Genomic DNA, 15,010 nt, shown 5'->3' on the forward strand with positions numbered 1-15,010 from the left:
AGAATCCGAATATGAATATTAGATAATACCATACACACAAATGAATATCTTTTTCTCTCTTCTTCTTAATAACATTAATCTTTCTTCTTAATAACATTAATCTTCCGTAAAACTTTTGACTTTTGAGACATGTTGAATTAAACATATATTCTTATTAATAACATTAATCTTTCGTAAAACGTGAGAGAATGTTGGATTAAACAAATATGTGTAATTCATCGTCCTTAACACCAAAGGGTGCTTAGTATATCACCATCAATCACTTACACCCTATGCTAAAAGCACAAAATTGTAGCAGTAGAGTGCAACAAGCAAGAAATGGCTTAAAAGGAGGGGAAATCGTTCCCCAAAACATGATATGCTATTAAAATTTTTAAGGAATTACATCCATCTGTTCATACAAGAACAAATATGTGAAATCATTTGAGTTAAAAAGAAGACTTGAGTATGTATAATAATCAAGCAAAATATGCAGTCCTATGTAGATCCTACACTAAAGACTCTTTTACTTTCTACTTCCATCCATCTGTTGCCGTTCTACGACCAGGTTCTGCAGATGCTCGGTTCAAACCTTATCGTCTAATTTCTCGCTAATTAAAGGAATCAACTCTGTTTTCCCTCGTGGGGTCCGAGGTGTTCGAGGGGTACGAGGCGTACGAGGGGTTCCGGGTGTTTGGAGTGAAAGCTTTTGCCTAACATATCCATAGAAGGTACATCCAGCTAGAGTTATAGCACATCCAACAGCATTCATCGCCGAGATTGGGTTTCGGAAGATCATCCACGAGCATGTGACAGCAACCGCAACCTTGAAAACCAAACAAGAAATAAGATTTCAACAACATTGACGAAGGTGGCGACTAACATAGAAATGCGTTCACACCGCAAGGACACTGGCAAAGCCACATTCTATGATGGAAGTATAGATAGTAGGGCTCGTCGATTTATCAGAAGTTAGAGTAAAGCTAAGCTGAAACTCATATATTTAAACCACAAATACAGCCGGTGCCCACACGGACCACCAATGATAATTTTTGTTTCCAACCTAGTATAAAATGGAAACGAACAAATTCTGCATCATAGTTTAGATAAAAACCGGTGTATTTTGCATTGCTATTCATGGCTACTAAATAACAGGTAGCTGATAGATTAAAAAATACATTTTTTTTATTTCATTTACAAGCAATGAATTCCACGTGGTACTTCAACAAACAAACATTATTGCTTCACATGACATTTAAGATAATATACAAGAAGGTGAAGAGTATGTATCCAGAACGAAAAACTCACCTTTAGGTTCCCCGCAACATTGAATGTCACAGCAGTTGTAGAGTGAATTACATAAAAGATCGAGAAGTTCAAGCAAAAAGCTAGAACACCCGAGCCAAAAATGATAATGAGAGATGAGAAAAGCGAGGGACATGTATGAATCCATTCCAGAACCCCCGCACCTTCCAGTAGAATGGCTGGCACAGCCAAGATCATAGTTGCAAATGGCGCCATGTAGTACACCGTGTTTATGCTGCAGTCATAAAACATAATTTCTTAATAATTTACCATTCTTTAATGATTAAAATTAAATAAAGGACAATCGTAAACTGAAAAAGAAAAAGGACATCATATCATTTTAGGACCATGAAAAGAAATGAATGTAAAAGGAGTTAACTGTTACTCTTATCGCCATGGTTGTTAACTTTCTTCTCGCATTGCTTGTGGTTACGGCGAAATGAAGGGGGAAAAAGAGGGGGCAAGAAACCAATACCTGTCAAATTTGTACCCGTGCAACAGAGACTCGGCAAGAATCGTTTTTGTAGAGGTAGCAATGCAACCAAACAACGCAGCACAGAACCCGAGCATATTAAAACTCAGCTCTGTTATAGATGTGACTAATATCCCTCCAACAATGGGAATCAAGGAAGTCCAAATTCGCCAGTCAAAATACTTGTTCCAGATCAGCCACTGCAAGACAACTGTTTGGAAGCATTAGAACTCCACGTGGCATTTTCCGTTGACGCAAAAGTACAAGTCATTCACAACATAAGATCCATAAAATTTATCAAAACAAAAGAGTATTTTATTGAATGAAGCCACAAAATGAAAGTTCTGATGAATTGAATCGTCGTTAATAATGGCTTTTCCTGACAGACAGTAATAATCTAATATTTGATACTTCAAAATAAATTTTTCTACAAAATTTACCTGTTGTCGCAGGAGTGAAAGATTTGATTGTTTGCATGAAAGAAACAGGAATATACCGCAGGCTCACATTTCCTAGAACTATGTTGATACAAAATATAAATGACATGGGAAAAATCCTCCTCCATCGATCTTCAGGTTCAACCAAAATGAGCGGCTTAAGTTTTAGCACTTTAATTACCAAGTATGCACCGATTGCCGAAGATATGAAGTGAATGCACGACACCGTTAACGGAAACTTAAAGTCCAATTTCTGTTAAGGAAAAAACACGGACATTTAGTTAGCCATATCAATTATAGTAAAAAAAATCAATTCACAGACATTTAATACATTGATCACAACCCAGGATATCAAATCACAAACTTTATCATATTTAATATTGTATTGGTTGGACTAACTTAAAAGTGTATAACCATTTTGTGAATTGATCATGAAATTAAAATTTTCACAGGGCAAAATAATTCATCACGGCTAGCCACCATCATCATCCAAGGACTGAAATAGGACCATTCGTCACTAACTCCTCGCCTATAAACTGTATCACTTCAAAAGCACCGATTATCACAAGCAAATGCATACTTCCACAGGGCGAGTTTAAATAATTTTATTTAAGATCTACAAAAAGTCACACCTCACAACACACAAAAGAACAGAAGATTCGCTCTAGTTTAGCAGCTACAATCATATAACTCTACAGACAGTTCAAAAATACGTTTTTCCTATCCTCCCTGTGAAATGCACCCAGCTAAAACACTTGTTAAATGCAACATCTACATGCCACAAGAAAATATAAATGTACAGATAGTCGAACGGATAGAAGTAAAAGGGCATAACAAAAAACAGTGTCGATTATGAAAGTTAAATATTCAAACATACAAACATTATAAAGCTGTCACAAAACCAGAAATCACGAAAAATGTCCTCATTGAAGATTAAAAAACAACATAAACAAAGAGACCAAAAGTTGCTTCAATCAAATCAAACTGATGATTCACACAAACCTTCTCAAGATTAGAATTCCCACAAACTTTGGAACTGAATCACACGATAGATAAACACAATTCAATCTGGATACAAACACAATCCAAATTTCAAAGGAAATAAGTAGAAACACAAAGATCAATTTAAAAAAATCCAATTTGCACAAAACGTCAAACTAAAAAAGAAACAAAATTCCACCAAATTAAGCTGCATACAAAACTTAAAAAACGCAAATACGCAAAATAAAGCTGTTTTCACTCAAGAATCTTGGCTACAAACAAAGGGGAAAAATAATCCCACCTGAAAGATCCATTTGTTTGTGATAATAACGGCGACATTGAAACTCCACCATTGAAGAATAGCTAACAGCGATCGAATTACACCCCACTGACACAAAACACTCTCCTCCATTTCCCTTCACCACCCAGATCAGAAATCGCAAAAAGAAACAATCTTTACCCAAAAACAAGAAGAAAAAACCCAAGAAAACAGATCAACGGTGCAAGAAATGAGAAACCCAGATGAATTCGAATGGAAGGCGAAGAGGTGGTGTAGAAATGTGGCCTGCTGGAGCAGTGGCACGAGGCTGAGGTGGCTTGTTTCCGGTAAGAAAAATGCACATATGTATGATATAATATATGGTGTGTTGTTCCTACTTTTTTTAATTTGATTTGAATTGAATCCAAAACGTATGCGGCTTTCTCACCAGCCTCACGCCTTTGGTCTCCCTCTTGCTAATCACACAATTCACACAGACATGTGAGAGTGAGACACGCAGTTTAGGTGGGGGTGGGTTGGATTGGGGTGGCAATTAGGGCGATTAAATTTTTTTATAATAATAAATAAATTTCTTCAAAAAAAAATAAATTAATTAATTAAAAAAAAAAGCTCGCAAGCTCGCATAAGCCGATATGGTCGAATAATATTATATTTTACGCTAAAAGTATTATTTTGCATTATAGATATTGGTCGAGTCCATCTTTCTTACAAATGCAGATTGGTGAGATTGTTTTATAGGATAGGACATCTAGTCTTAAATTTAAATTTAAATTTAAATTAATCTATGTTATACAAAAAAATACTATATTGTCTATTATATTATTAATGATGTGATGGAAGTCCAATTTGTTAATTAATAAAATAAGTCTAAATTTATGAGCCCAAGACACAAGGGCCCAAGCCTGCGAAGCATTCCTAAAACATCTATAAATAGATGTGTCTCTCTTATATCCAAGGTACATTCTCATTTTTCTAGGGAACTTGAGCTTTCTTATTTTGGGAGATTATCATTGTGCTTTTTGCTGACTTGAGCGTCGGAGTGCCTACGCCGGGAAACCACCCGGCGCCTCTAACGTTTTTTTGTGACGCAGGTGACGATCCACGAAGTTTCATCTTACGCTACGCGATTATCTTACGCTACATGTTCACCTTACGCTGCAAGGTTCACCTTATGCTACGCGTTTACCTTACGTTGCAAGGTTCACCTTACGCTACGTAAGTACCCTACGTTGCAAGGTTCAGCCTACAGACCTTACGTACCAGTACTTGTATTTTTTGGCTACATCAGCTTGGCGCCGTCTATGGGAATCTTGTTTATCTCGTCACTGAGAATGGATAATTAGCCTCACACCTCTCAAGATACTGAAAACGATGGACTACCACATCAACCGACAATGCAGATTGCACAGGCAAAATTGAGAACCATGTTAGAGGAGACCTCCGCCCGCGCTGCGAGTGAAGCGTTGGCAAGATTCTTGGAATCCCAACAAAATGACAAGGCTGAGAAGATACCCGACAAAAATGGTTTATCCACCGCTAACCCGAAAGAGGACGCACAAAAAAAAACAGCAAATGAAGCAAAAACTCCACCACGTAATTCCAAAAAGAAGACAACTCAAAGAGAGGATGAGGCCCAGAGTCAAGCTCATAGCACCCCAATGAATGAAGAAGAAAAATCCTTGGAAATTCTACCTACCCGACGCAGCCCATTCACTACAGCTATCCTAGCTGAATCATTGCCCAAGGGAATGAAAATTATCAATATTCCAGAATATGAGGGAGCAGGTGATCCACAAGTTCACCTTTACAAATTTTATGTGAAAGCGGATTTATATGACATAAGTAATGCTGCTTACTGCAAGATATTTCGAACCACTCTGTCAGGACGTGCACTATCTTGGTTTAACAAACTACCTTTCGGAACCATTGAAAACCTGGAACAGTTAACCCAGCGTTTTCTCCATCAATTTTCGATCAACAAAAAGTATCCGAAAACTGGAGCATATCTGTTTACAATCATTCAAAAGGAGGGAGAAGGTTTACGAGACTATGTACAACGGTTTACACAAGCCGTCCATGAAGTTCCTCATGTTAACCATGATTTGCTAGCAGGAATAATTCAACAGAACCTCCAACACAGAAATTTCAAAGAGTCGATTGCAAGGAAGCCCTCAACCACCCTAGAAGAATTACTGGCAAGGGCAGAAAAATACATCCGCATAGAAGAGTCTATCGAGCCACGATACCTGGGGAAGAGAAAAAGGGAGGAAGAGAAACCGAAAATAAGAGGAAAGATGATAGGAGAACTCTTCAAACCCCCAACTCCAGTCCACCCCCCCCCCCCCCCCCCTAAATGCATGTCTGATAGACGTAATGATTGTGGCTGAACAACAGGGGTTATTGCAGTCCCCACGCCCGATGAAGGAGAACCCTAAACGAAAATGATCGGAGAAGTATTTCGTTTCTACAAGGATAAAGGGCACACCACTAAAGATTGTTTCAACCTTCGTGCTGAGATAGAAAGGGTCATCAAGCGAGGATACTTGGCCGATTACGTGGATACGTCTCACAGTCAACAATGAGATAACAAGAACCACGACAACAATCTTCAGCGCGAACAACATAAAGAGCGAGGGGATACAAGTAAAAAATCCGACCAAAGAGAAGTGAATATGCCCACAGGAGGCACAATATCTGTCATAGTCGGAGGGCCTGCTTGCGGTGATACAAATAATGCTTGGAAAAATTTGGCATGTGCAACTTCAGGAGATCATCCATACTCACGCCCAGTCTTCATCCAAATAGTACATGAGATTTCAAGACCAAGTGAAGAGGTGTCATTTGGAAATGCAGACTTGGAAACCTCTCGAGATGAGCACAAAGATGCCCTAATAATTTCTGCCACAATTTTTAACTTTTGGGTGAAAAATATACTAGTGGACTACGGAAGTTCAGCAGAGATTATTCTTACAGGGCATTCCAAAAAATGGGAATAAGCAACACACAACTAATGCAAGTGAAAACTCCTCTCGTCGGTTTTGTGGGAGAGACGGTTGAAGCAGCAAAAGAACTCACACTACCACTTTATCTAGGATCATATTCTCGACGAACCACCAAAATGGTGAAATTCTCAGTTGTTAAGGCCCCTTCGCCTTACAATGTCATACTTGAACTTCCAAGTCTGAATCTGTTTCAATCAATAACATCTACGCATCACATGAAATTGAAATTTCAAATTTCTGACGGAACCGATGAGGTGATCTGAGATAGTCGGCTTGCGATAATGCCATGCATCTATCCTAAGGAACTCTACGTGAAGTCGTAGATAGTCAGGTCCTTGTGACAACTCATTGAAAAAAAAAGAAGCAATAGCTTGACTATGATAAGGATGGAAACAACATACACCTTATCGAGGGAGAATCGGAAGAGTAGGAGAGAATGAAAGTCGCAAAAACCCTCAAATACATAGAGATAGTGCAAGAACATCCAAAAAAAATTCCAAAGATCGGATCAGATTTGCCAGTCAAAGAGGAAAATGCTTTGACAAACTTTTTGCAGCATAATATTGATGTCTTTGCTTGGGGTGATGAGGCTTTACCAGGTATACCTCCAGAATTAGCACTTCATCATCTTAATGCGGATCAGCGAATGAAACCAGTCGAGCAGATGAAAAGATCTTTCGGTCTAGACAAAAGCAAATATATTGTTGCAGAGATTGGAAAGCTTTTAATAATGAAATATATCAGACCGGATTTGTACCCAGAATGGCTAGAAAATGTCGTATTGTTTCCAAAACCCGGAGAAAAGTGGCGTCTTTGCATAGATTATACCAATTTAACAATGTTTGTCCAAAAGATATTTTTCCGTTGCCTTGCATAGATATCTTGGTCGATTCAACTGCAGGCTGCGAGCTTCTTAGCTTCCTTGATGTGTACCAAGGGTACAATCAAATAGACATAGCCCCCAATGATCAAGAAAAATCAAGTTTTATCACTTATCGTGGAATCTATTGCTATGATGTAATGCCCTTTGGACTCAAGAATGTCGGAGCCACATATCAGCGATGTGAATAAAATATTTGCAAACTTAATTGGACAAAACATGGAGGTATACATAGATGACATGAAAGTTAAGAGCATCCAAGCAAACAAACATGTGGAGGACTTTTTCGAGTGTTTTGAAATATTGGAAAAATATCAGATGAAGTTGATCCCCAAAAAGTGCTCTTTCGGCGTGCGAGGTGGAAATTTTTTGGGTTACATGGTTTCACAAAGAGGAATAGAGACGAATCTCGAAAATATTATAGTTGTTCTAGGCATGCAACCCCCACGGAGCGTTAAAAGAATACAGGAGTTGACTGGCAGAATAACAGCCTTAAACAGCTTCATTTCTCGTTTTGATTCGTCAAAATATTACGACAATTAAAGAGATTCCAATGGACCGAAACATGTCAACAAGAATTTGAAGATTTGAAGAGATATTTATCAACACCGTCACTCCTAACCAAATATCGCAAAGGAGATACTTTGCTACTTTATTTAGCAATATCATCCGAAACAGTTAGTGTTGTACTGGTAGTTGAATAAGGAAGAGAGCACAAACCCGTGTATAACACAAGCCAAACATTGCAAGGAGCAAAACTCTGTCACACCAACATAGAAAAACTAGCATTAGATTTAGTGACTACAACAGGAAAGTTACATCCAGACTTCCAATCTCATCAAATGGTGGTACTGACCAATCATCCACTCAAGCAAGTGCTCGCCGGACCGAAGGCGTCTGGTAGAATGGTTAATGGGTCGTCAAATGAGTGAGTACAGAATTGAGTTCCAGCATCACCCGGCTATTAAAGTGCAAGTTCTTGCAGATTTTCTCGTTGAAATGACAACTGCTGACGCAGAATCCTCAGCCTCAACCTAGACACTGTATGTAGATGGATCCTCCATATAGCATGGAAGTGGAGCCGGAATTCTGTTAGAAAGCCCTCGGCAAGACAAGTTCCAATATGCTGTCAGATTTCAATTCCATGTATCAAACAATGAAGCTGAATACGAAGCGCTCATCATTGACACCAAGTTGGCTCTCTCGATAGGAGAAACAACGTTTGTAGTTCACAGTGATTGCCAGCTAATAGTGAATCGAGTCCATGTCACTTATGAAACAAAAGAAGAAAAGTTGCTCATATACTTGACTTGAGTTAACGAGTTCCTTTCCCGGCTAGAGAACTACGAGATAAAACAAGTACCCAGGAATGAAAATGAAGAGGTTGATTGTTTAGCAAAACTAACAAGCTCCTTAGCCAACATTGATAGTCGAAAGATAACATTCCTGACGCTCAGTAAGAAAGAAACCAAGACGTTGGTTTTAATATTTTTTCCACAGAAGAACATAAATCTAGCTGGAAAATTGAAATTGTTAACTACCTGACACGTGACAACCTCCCTTCAGACCCTACCACTGTACGAAAGCTAAAAGTGCGAGCCACCAGATTAGCCATCATAGATGGAGAATTATACAAGCGAGGTTACTCCCAGCCATTCCTGAAATGTCTCATTCCAAGTAAAGTAGATTACGTTCTCCGTGAGATTCACGAAGGAATATGTAAAAATCATTTAGGGGGAAAATCACTTGCTGCCAAAGCATTACGTCATGGATACTTTTGGCCCACCATGAAGAAAGATGATTTGGCACTCGTCCAACATTGTTGACCATGCCATGAACACGCCAATTGACCGGCTTTTTCGGTATAAATAAATTCTACTAGCAAGTGAACCAGGTCAAATTATAATAAAGTGGACTAAGGTCCAGATGTCGAACCCACAGGGACTGTAAAAATATGATTACCAAAATATATTTATCTCTACTTAATCTAGACTAATGAATAAAGATGATTTCAGATTTTAGATAAAAATAATAAAATTGCAATAATATCAAATTAATTAGAACCCAAATTACAACACAGTTGGAAACTTTGAATTACGTAAAATTTTGGAAAAATTCGATCAAGGACACACGTAGGTACCAGACAATTCATGCAACAAGCAATCGATCTAAGATATCAGACTTAATCATAATTCACGGGAATTTTCCTAATTTGTTCGAAGGACTATTTCTAGAACAATCAAACCTATTCAAATCTTGATGAACTAATCTTTCGTAATTCTAATCAAATTTGAATGCATAATCACTGTGAAAATTCAGTTAACCCCTAAACCGCATAATGAAACCGAATTCTATTTCTAGTCAGTTTTACACTATGTTGAAAATCAAAGTGATCGAATTCGAAACCTCCTCTGTAGACTTGGAATCGATTAACAAGCAAACAAATAACTGGCCAAGAAATTTGTAAGACGAAGATAAATTTGATAATCAATAAAGTCAATTAAGTCTGAAAATCTCAAATAAATAAACCAAGTTTTTTTACATAAACTGTCTGGCTCAATCACGTGGCCTTGATCGAAAGAAAAAACTACTCACTAATAAACATGATTCAATAATCCAAGTTTTAAAACATAAAGTAAAAAAATACTAGAATAAAAGAAAATCTGAAGAACTTTGCTCCCTAGCCGCCGCAAGTTTTTCCCGTACTCCAAAAAGATCCAAAAGTCCTTAACAAAGGCATCCAAATTCTATATATATGACCGCGCCCAATAAAATTCCTTCAAAATAATATTAAATTCGAAAACTAGGTCACGGACATGCGCGCGCGCGCCTAAGCAGTCTCGCGCGCGCGCAGCTTAAAAGAACAGTGACTTCAAATGCCTCGCGCGCGTGCGAGGAAAGAGCTCGCGCGCGCGCGCATCCTCTCGAGATTCTCTGGAAATTTCTTCGGCGCGCGCGCGGGACATGAGCTCGCCCGCGCGCGCCTCGCCCTGGAAACCTCTGACTTTTCCTTCTGCACATGCGCGAGACTCTTTCTCGCGTGCGCGCGGCTTGGACGCACAGAAATCCCAAATTTTCTTTCATTTCCTACAAAATTCAACCAGGTGAACCCAAATCAAACACATAACATAAAATGCTAACAAAACTTACGAAAATCACTTAAATGCATGCAAACTAAACATGAAATGCTATAAACTAATGCATACTAAACACACTTATCACCAATCTTCACCCCTAGCCCGCAACATTGCTACAACCATTGGATAGCCCACTACCTTTTGTCCAATGGGGAATGGATCTTGTAGGCCCTTTTCCTCTTGCTACTTGGAAAAGAAAATTCTTTATTGTATTAGAGTAGGTGCCCATAGAGCCAATGTGTTGGTCGATGGTCCTTGAGAGAACTCTTGTATGACAATTTTTATTTTAATAATATTTGAAATTATTTAATTTGGCAAACATTTATTTTTATACTCATGCAAGCTGCATAGATAAAGCCCTTGAATATACAAATAGTAGAAAGAATATGAGATGGTCATGGGATGACTATCATGAAACTCATATTTGGAATACTGTATATTCTAAACTGTTCCTAGTCGATTCAGTTGCCACAAAGAAGGATAAAGGCCGCTCGAGCTTGAGACTAGTATTTGCGATGTGAGTACCACGTTTCATTGGTAGGGTACATGGTGATGTCCAAGCATGCAAATAGGTGCTCCTTGTAGAGTGCACTGAACAATCCTTCCTAAAGGATTTTCCAAGTGGTTCTCACTTATCGAGTTGAATAGTCCTAGTTTATGGTTGTACATCATTAGTCCTTATGACTCGGGACAACATGGAGACTCGATATGCTAGTGTTTTACTTTGACTTGTTTACCGACTCATCTGGGGTCATCAGGTGGCAATGTTGGGTGTTGTGATGAAACATATAGGAGTCGATGCATTGTAGTCGAAAATTCACCGCTTACCTACGGGTATGGATATCCTATGTGTTCTCATGCATATGTAGCTTGAAATCTTTGATCAGAGTAGGTGGTAATTAAGAAAGGGTTTCTTGAATTACACCTTCGATGCAACTACGGCATGACACATAGTTATCGATTCAATTACAACTCTCGATAAACCAATGGTTGTCGAATCGATCAGGATATATGAGTTGAAGGGACCGTATTGTACGTTAACCATGATTGATTGGTTCTTGCAGGCACTATCATTTGATACCTAGGGAGTCATGTAAGCGATGCTGCTAGACGTTTAACATGACTGATTGGGTACTATCAAACTTGAGTTTTCTGACGTTCTTATTATCAAGGAGTTGAACAATAAGAATGGAGCTATATAGGGTATGCTCATATAAGGGACTTGTTGATCCCGAATCACATGAAGATGTGAACCCGGTGCTAGTTGTATAAATGAACCATTGAGGGTCACACAAGTACTAGATTTCTAGATCCCGTTGAGATTAAAATTAGTTCAATATGTTGAACAACTTATAAAAGAGTTTATAAGTAATATAAATTAGAAGTATGACTTCTAATGGAGAATAAAGAGGAAAGTAACTTTTAATTTGTGAATGTGTTCCAAAATTAAAAGTTGACTTGAAAAATAATTATTTTGTGAAAATGGTGATTTTCTAAACTATTATTATGAACTTAATTAAATTAATTCAAGAGTTGAATTAATTTAACACTAGTAGACTTTGTAGTGTACAAACAATTAAATTAATTCAAGTGTTGGATTAATTAAACACTATTGAGTCTAGTAGAGCTCAAATCGATATAGTGTTGAATAATTATATACTAGTGGACTTGAATGAGTTCAAGTTAGATTTAATTAATTATTTAAACTTAAATGGGTTTAAATTTAATATTTAATTAAATATTAAGTTAAAAAGTCATGTATATATATTTATATATGTTTGACATATATATATATATATATATATATATATATATATACATATAAAATATATGTGTGAGGAAATTTGAAGGGTTGGAAGAATGGATGCAATTTTCCATGCAAGTCTTGCACTTTTTCATGCATGGTTTAATTGCTAATTAATCTTTGACCTTGAATTATTATTTATCAATATTCCTCACACAATATACATACATAGTTGTGGGTTCCCTTGAAAATTATCCAATTTTATGTCTTTCAATTTTGGGAGAAAAGGCAAGAAACATCTCAATGAAAAATGCTCTAAATATTCTAGTGCATATTTAGAGTGGATCTAGATTGTCTAGTCGTGGACCTAATTTGAAGGAGGAGCTATTTCGAAGAAGGTGTGCTCTTGGAAGCTTGTAGATTGTGTCTATCATTTCAAGAGCTAAGTTGTTCACAACTTGGTTAGAGCCATAAAGAAATCTTTTGAGATTGATAGGTAAAATTTTCTAAAACACCCTATGGATGTTTGATGATTTTGAATGCTACACAAGTGTTCGGTGTTTACTATAAAACTTTGAAATTCTGCTGCGTTTTCGGGCATGAGTTAATCGATCCCCAACATATTTTTGCAGTAGATAATTTCACCAAATGGGTCGAGGCGGAGCCACTGGCAAAAATCACCGAAAAAGATTTCATCGGTATTCTTTGGAAAAATATAGTGTGCAGGTTTGGAATTCCCCGAGCATTTATCTCAGACAATGGAACCCAATTTTCCGGGGTAAATATAAAAGGATGGTGCAAGGTTCTATCTATCCATCAGTTTTTCAAATTAGTCGGCAACCCATAGGCTAACGTCCAAACAGGCGTTACTAATCGAACAATCTTGCAGCATCTTAAAACCCCCTTGGGTAATGCTAAAGAAAAGTGGGTAGAAGAGTTACCAAGCGTACTATAGGCTTACTGAACGACACCCCGTGCATCAACAGGAGAATCACCATTCAATGATTTCAATCTAACTTACGGAGTTGAGGTTGTAGCTCCAGCAGAAATAGGAGAGACCTCTTCGCGGGTGGGTCAAACAATATGAATCGTCCCAGAATGATCAAGCACTTCGACACTCTTTGGATTTAATCGATGAATTGCGAGAAGAAGCATCAGTCCACGCAGAAAGTTATAAGGCTCGCATGGCTAAATCTTACAATAATCGAGTCAAACTTCAATCTTTCCAAGTAGGAAATTTCGTTATGAGAAGAGCGGATGTTCTGCACCCGGTCGGAAAATCTCGATCCAAAATTGAAAGGCCCATATAAAGTGATTGAAATCATCAAGATAGGCACTTATCGGCTCCAACATACCGAGGGAGGAATACTCCCCCGACCGTGGAATATGGCGAATTTGAAAAGATTTTATTCTTAAGATCTGTTTTAAGCGAGTCTCAACTTTGTCAACTCCTCACCTTACGTTACGCAGTTTCATCAATACCAGTTTAGATAAAGTTGATAGTTCTATTATCAAACACACCTTGGTTTACTATGCGCCATACGATTTCTCTTGCTCTCCATGCTTAACGAAAACGTCACCGACCCTATAAGGTGGGTTTATGACTTCCCCTTGAGACAAAATCTTGAGAGACTGATCTCCTCTCAAGCACACACCAGTTAAGCATTACAAAGCGCAACATACATCAATAAATACGCAAAAGATAATAATCATGCGAATGTTAGTTTCACGAGTATGTCATCCAACACCTCACGTAGATACCCGACATCATGCCAAGTCAAAGACCTATTGTGGCTACACTTTACTCGATTCAAGATCGTCATCTAACGATGGACTCTTAAGATAAATTCTACTATTTTCCCACAAAATCTACTTTGAACGTCTTCATTACATGAATTCACTCGAGAGTGGGGGGACTTATGATGGGATGGAAGCTCAATTTGTTAATTAATAAAATAAGCCCAAATTTATGAGCCCAAGACACAAGGGCCCAAGCCTGCGAAGCACTCTTAAAACATCTATAAATAGATGTATCTCTCTTATCCAAGGTACATTCTCATTTTTCTAGGGAACTTGAGCTTTCTTATTTTGGGAGATTATCATTGTGCTCTTTGTTGACTTGAGCATCGGAGTGCCTACGCCGAAAAATCACCCGGCGCCTCTGACGTTTGTTTGTGACGCAGGTGACGATCCACGAAGTTTCAGCTTACGCTACACATTTACCATACGCTGCAAGGTTCACCTTACGCTACGTGTTTACCTTACGCTACAAGGTTCACCTTACGCTCTGTAAGTACCCTATGTTGCAAGGTTCAGCCTACAGACCTTACGTACCAGTACTTGTATTTTTTGGCTACATCAATTAATAATAACTATTATTATATGAATTAAATTTTAATTTTAAACATGTTAATAATCTATTATAAATATCGTTAGATGATCTATAACTATATAGAAGAAAAGTAATCAATTTCGTCTTGAAAATTGTCAAGTTTTATATTTTGATCATCTAGCTTGGAAAAGTCGGATTAAGGTCCCGTGACTTTTCATTAGTTTAACTTTCTTTATTTATATTTGTTGGATTACTCATGTGATATTGAAAAAATATTAACATGTAATTGAAAAATTAATGATATATTCACACCTCGTTAACATTTCATCTAAATATAATTAAAAACCAATAAAATCAAATTTGCAAGATTATAGTTAATAGTATAACTTTGACTAGTAAAATGATCAAAACAAAAAACGTCACCACTTACTGAACAAAATTATCTATTGTCCCATTATATT

The 15,010-nt window shown here is 37.6% G+C and overlaps 2 protein-coding genes across 2 annotated transcripts; one reads left to right on the forward strand and one right to left on the reverse strand.

Annotated features, from left to right (window-relative positions):
• Nucleotides 1-319: 319 nt before the first annotated feature.
• On the reverse strand, nucleotides 320-3,925 carry LOC140882422 (UDP-galactose transporter 1-like). Its single transcript, XM_073288415.1, has 5 exons — nucleotides 3,476-3,925; nucleotides 2,197-2,446; nucleotides 1,760-1,967; nucleotides 1,288-1,519; nucleotides 320-805 (listed from the first exon to the last, which is right to left on the reverse strand). The coding sequence occupies exons 1-5, from the start codon at nucleotides 3,584-3,586 to the stop codon at nucleotides 566-568; spliced, it is 1,041 nt and encodes a 346-aa protein (XP_073144516.1). The 5' UTR covers nucleotides 3,587-3,925; the 3' UTR covers nucleotides 320-565.
• A 923-nt stretch (nucleotides 3,926-4,848) lies between these two features.
• On the forward strand, nucleotides 4,849-6,450 carry LOC140878874 (uncharacterized). Its single transcript, XM_073282498.1, has 2 exons — nucleotides 4,849-5,781; nucleotides 6,067-6,450. The coding sequence occupies exons 1-2, from the start codon at nucleotides 4,849-4,851 to the stop codon at nucleotides 6,448-6,450; spliced, it is 1,317 nt and encodes a 438-aa protein (XP_073138599.1).
• Nucleotides 6,451-15,010: the final 8,560 nt, after the last annotated feature.

Source organism: Henckelia pumila, chromosome 2 (assembly GCF_033568475.1).
Source record: "Henckelia pumila isolate YLH828 chromosome 2, ASM3356847v2, whole genome shotgun sequence".
In the NCBI taxonomy this organism is placed as follows: Eukaryota; Viridiplantae; Streptophyta; class Magnoliopsida; order Lamiales; family Gesneriaceae; genus Henckelia; species Henckelia pumila.